The 5000-nt window shown below is 34.6% G+C and overlaps 2 protein-coding genes across 4 annotated transcripts in view; one reads left to right on the forward strand and one right to left on the reverse strand.

Annotated features, from left to right (window-relative positions):
* The window catches only part of LOC123498085 (atypical kinase COQ8B, mitochondrial-like), a 43105-nt gene that overhangs the window by 100 nt on the left and 38005 nt on the right, over positions 1-5000 (forward strand). For all 3 annotated transcript variants that reach the window (XM_045245193.1, XM_045245195.1, XM_045245194.1), the window contains exon 1: positions 1-50. This exon is cut by the window's left edge. In XM_045245193.1, the coding sequence (XP_045101128.1) occupies positions 1-50 (50 nt within the window). The remainder of the gene's footprint in view (positions 51-5000) is intronic.
* LOC123498086 overlaps positions 3978-5000 on the reverse strand; it is a 6902-nt gene continuing 5879 nt past the window's right edge. The window contains exon 4 of the mRNA XM_045245196.1: positions 3978-5000. This exon is cut by the window's right edge and continues 68 nt beyond it. Coding sequence (XP_045101131.1) covers positions 4772-5000 — 229 coding nt within the window. The 3' untranslated portion in view covers positions 3978-4771.

Below are 5000 nucleotides of genomic sequence, written 5' to 3' on the forward strand. Positions count from 1 at the left end.
CGAGAAGTTGTGTTAGCAGTATTTAATTCTACAAGGATATTAGAGAACAGGTAAGGAAGATGCCTCTCAATACACATTTATTTAGGATGCTGGGTAACTTTCGTAGCATCCAATTTTATAAAGTTGTAATCTGTCTCTTACAAGGTTGCCTAGCAGGAACAACAGAACCCTTTACCACAATCGACTTGAACTTAAAATAAAACAAGATGAAATGTTTGGGTACCAACCAGTTAAGGCGGTTGCTGGTGCCAGGAAGTACCTCCAAGTGGAATGATCACAGTATTATAAATGTCTGACTCACTGATAAAGGATTCCAGTAATGGGGCCAATGAATTGTAAGTGGCACTCCTGAAATAAACAAGGTTTGTCTCTTACTTAGGAGCTTCGGTGGAAGGAAATTGTTCAGTATTGTTTTTTTGTAATAGGCCCAGAGTGCATTTTGGGTGTAAAAAAATGGCAGATCCAGGGGGTTATCTTGAATTCCTGTACCCCTTAAGATTGGTGGCAAGCCACTGTTCGGCAAAGCGAGCCTTATCATTTGGGGAGTTCAGGAATGTTTTGAAAACTTAGCAATCTTGAGGGCATTTCTGAGTTATATGCAGAGCTATTTTTATGTCATGATGTAATTTTTATGTAATAAACCAAAATTTAGGATGCTTCAGCCTCCTCTGGATATGTCACTGTGGCAAAACTATGATATTTGCTTTTTGGCTTTCATGCTATTTTGAAGATAAGACACGTCTGAAATAGTCAGATATTGTCTCTTCTCCCCTCATCCCCATACAATCTTGCGAACTTGGTAGGAAATGGTGTTCATGAGTAGGAAACAAAAACCTAACCTGATCTGTCCTTATCTAACTTTACCTGATCTGATCCATCCTAACCTAAAATACTGCAACAAATTACGTATATTTCACATTGAAACAATATAGTTGCTTACCTTAGACCTGGTTAGACCATGAGAAAAGGTCACAAGAAGAAGAAAGGATCAATATGAACACACTTACAAGCACAGCAAACATACATCACCTAGAAAAAATTTTTGTCACGGAAACTAGCAATTTGCAATGAAAATTTAAATGAAATCGGTTTTTCATTACTCATTAAGGTACGTAGTCAGTAATAATATCCCTAAATTTGTAGTGTTTTAGTATTCTCCTAAATTAACACCAATTACAAGTGCATATATTGGTATGAATTTGGAAATGTCATTCCTGATATGTTGTTTGTAAATATAGCTTTTTTTCTTCATTGTTTTTAGATCATACATCCCAACAAAATTTCTTAATTAATCAATCTATAAAGGAATTATAAATACTTCCTGCTTGTATCGGATTCTTCTGTACCTAAGTCCTTCATTGTGCTAAACCCTTAACCGAGACTACTGCCCATTGACTGATGCACCTGCAGACTAAAGCTACCCTAATCCAGTATATTACAACCCATTTCTTTTACTCTCTAGTTTGCCCTGAGTAATAAGGTGGCCAATCAGATGAATAAGCCTGGCAGTTGGGAGATGCAAGCAAAAGTTAACATGACACTTCCTAGTTAGTACATAAATTGATTCACCAGATTGGGATATCTGTCAGTCACACACAATATTAACAGGGTAACCCAGTTACATTGAATGTATGCCACTCAAGAATGACTGTAAATCACAAGCAGTTAGGCAAGCATACTGAAATTGTGAAAAAGTGTCTTCCCATGAGTTTGGAAAAGAAGAATGTGAATAAATCAAATATACTAAGAAATAGCTATTAGATGATTTCTGTTCTAATTGAGGAAGACATGACTAATAAGACTAATTTGTAAGCTAACTGAGGAAAATGTGATTAATTACATTGCTTGCAATTAAGCATTTAATACTTCTTTAAAGTACTTTGTAGAGGAAGCAGTTTGTAGAAAGCACCATAAATCTGCTGTTATTTTTATCAAGTTGTATTACACTTGGTTATATTTATTTCATCATCTCAGATTGAGATCTTTTTTAGAATTGAATTTCTTAAACTGAAATGCAATTAATCTTGTAATTAGCAGCTAGATGTAGTTTACCAAAGAAAAAAAAATACTGACATTTTTATTCATCCAGCAGATTAATCCTTTTCTCTAGAAGTCTAGCACGAGTGTGTATAGTAATATATATATATATATATATATATATATATATATATATATATATATATATATATATATATATATATATATATATATATATATATATATATATATATATATATATATATATATATATATTTGTCACCAGCTTTACTATATTTTATACTTACTTTACATTTAGATAATTTTATCATTCATAAGTTTAAAAAAAATAATAACAATTCAAACTTTAAGCCTGTCATTAAAAATAAAGAATTAGTGAAGAAAACAACTCTGCAAATGCATTTCTGCTGTTACTGTTAAGTGAATGAGTAAGTGAAAAACCTACAACCATTATATAACTCTGGAACACTTATCTGATATTGACACTCTTTGTTTCATGAGATAATCACTTGGTGCAGTGAATGAATCACGTGTGTCTCACTGTAACTTCAGCTCTCTTAATGTTGTTTAGGTGGAAGGTAATGTCTTGGTGCTTGTGGACTCGTGGGGCTGTGTTGGGTGCATTGGTATACTTTACCCAGGACCGTGAGAACATAAAAAACGGTGTCGAGTAGGTATACCCAAAACAGTGTTACCGTATGAATATACATTAGGAATGTGGGAATGTACAAACATAGAGTGATTGAGTAAGCCCCACACTCATGATAGCATAACCCTTGGCCAGCAGTTCACCAAAGATCTGACCATACCTTACCACCAAACCAACAGAAACGTGACCACAGACAACTGGTTCATGTCAGTGGCCCTAGCAATCAATCTCCAGATTAACTGTGGCATAACCCATGTTGGTATTGCATGGGCTAACAAGAAAGAAATAACTTTGGAAATGAAGGACACAACAAATTAGAGGCCAGGTTCAAGTGCTTTCTTATACACCAACAGCATAACTTTACTCTCGTACTGCAGAGACACGCAATGAACCAAGAAAAAATTGATGCATTTCATGTTGATAATGCACATTCATCTGACTATCATACCGAATGGGAAGCCTGAAATAATAACTGGATAATTAGACCAAAAGTGGGCTCGATACATTTGACCAGATGTGCTCCTACTATGTTGCAAGGTTGCAAGACAAGAAAAATGTGTGTCTTCTATGGGATGATAAATCATATTATTGTGTTATCAACTCGTGGATAATTTATAGTGAAAACCAAATGGGGAAAGGTGATTCTATAATATATATCCAGCAGCTGACAGTGGCCCTTATCAAACCATGGGCAGAAAAGAGGTTGGTAACATTCCAAGGATGTCAAGTGACCTCAAGAAGATTGTAAGTACTGTCTGTGACATCTTACTACCTGCCAGAACTGCTTCACTAGGCTGCATAGTGATGACTGACAGCAGATCTCCCATGATTTGCTGCTTACACTGTCCCAGGAACGAGAACATGAAGACGCGACACAGCTGGTTGTGTGCAGGAACCAGTACACAAATATAAATTACTTTAAATGGCAATATATTGTCCTAAAATGTTCCAGCTAGACTTTCAGAACCTAAAAGTATTCATTTATGATAAATTTTTTTCAGACAGCAATAAAAAAAATATACCCTCTCCTGTACAGTGTGTCTTGTTACCAAAAGACTGATTCCCATAGCTGAGGCTCCTATGACCTGGGTATATGTGGGTAATTGCTCAAGACTTCAACTGTAGTTTTAGATTTTTCATAAATTTTTTTTATCACAAATTCCCCCCCCCTAATTTATTTATTTATTTATTTATTATTATTTTTTTTAGTAGCCCCTTAAATATTCACTTTGCCACAGTATCAACTAAAATCTCAGGAAAAATGAAAGTAGAAACATTGTATTTTCTTGTACTTTTTTCAGATGTATTAAATTTTGATTACAACTCTCTCTCTCTCTCTCTCTCTCTCTCTCCAAAATGGGGTTCAAAATATCCCATGACCGTGTTGACAATTCTATTGTTCATGACCGTGTTCTGGGGTTAAGAAATTTATAACATACTGCCTTCACTGATAAGTACAGTATTATTGCAAAAGTTAACTAAAAATAAACTCCAAGGAGTAGCCCGTACTGATGAGGACAGTGCCAAAAATAAGACATTTTTTTTTCCTGTTTCATTTATACTTAATTGAATTTTGCAAAAATAAAGAAAAAAACTATTTGATTGCATTTAAGATGCACCCTTTTTCAGCATAAGATAGGAAAAGTTTTTTTCTTTATCTATTTAAGCATATGATGTTTAAAGAAAGCTAGCAGTACAGCTGAACAAAGAGCAAGCAGTCACAATAGTAAAAATATCCTGCACAATTGCAGCCCAGACTGAGATAACAACACACTTGCCATGTCACTGAGCAGGTCTGAATTCTCATTTTCAACATTTCCTTGCATCATATTATGGTTGAAAAATATGCTGTAGCATCCTTGCCCATAATACGATTGGGTAAATTTCTAGGTGTATGGGTGAAGGAAATTTCTAAATTTAATTTATGGGAGGCCTCACATTTGTATGTAAGAAAGTTTTTATTTTTTTATTTATTTTTTTTAGAAGGTGCATCTTATAAGCTATCAAATATGTTAAGTACTTCAGCCAAAGTGCCTAATTTGCTGTGTTTATGGAAATGAAAAAAAAAAAAAAAAAAAAATTGTATATAACTTCACTATCCACAACTCAACAATGTGAATCATCTTAGCAGTAACCAGAATCTAGATGTAAAAAGGGATTGCAGATGTCATTCAGCAACATGCTAACATACGTTTCCACTGCAACATAACCACTATGCAAAGGATTAGCACAGTTCCAGGACATATCATATGAGTTCTTGTAGGCTTGTCTACATTGAAGATAGTAGGCATCAGAGAAGGGAATGTTGCTATCCCAGAGGGTTATGTCAGTGCCTGAGACATAATTTGACAAG

Source organism: Portunus trituberculatus, chromosome 47, assembly GCF_017591435.1.
Source record: "Portunus trituberculatus isolate SZX2019 chromosome 47, ASM1759143v1, whole genome shotgun sequence".
NCBI lineage: Eukaryota > Metazoa > Arthropoda > Malacostraca > Decapoda > Portunidae > Portunus > Portunus trituberculatus.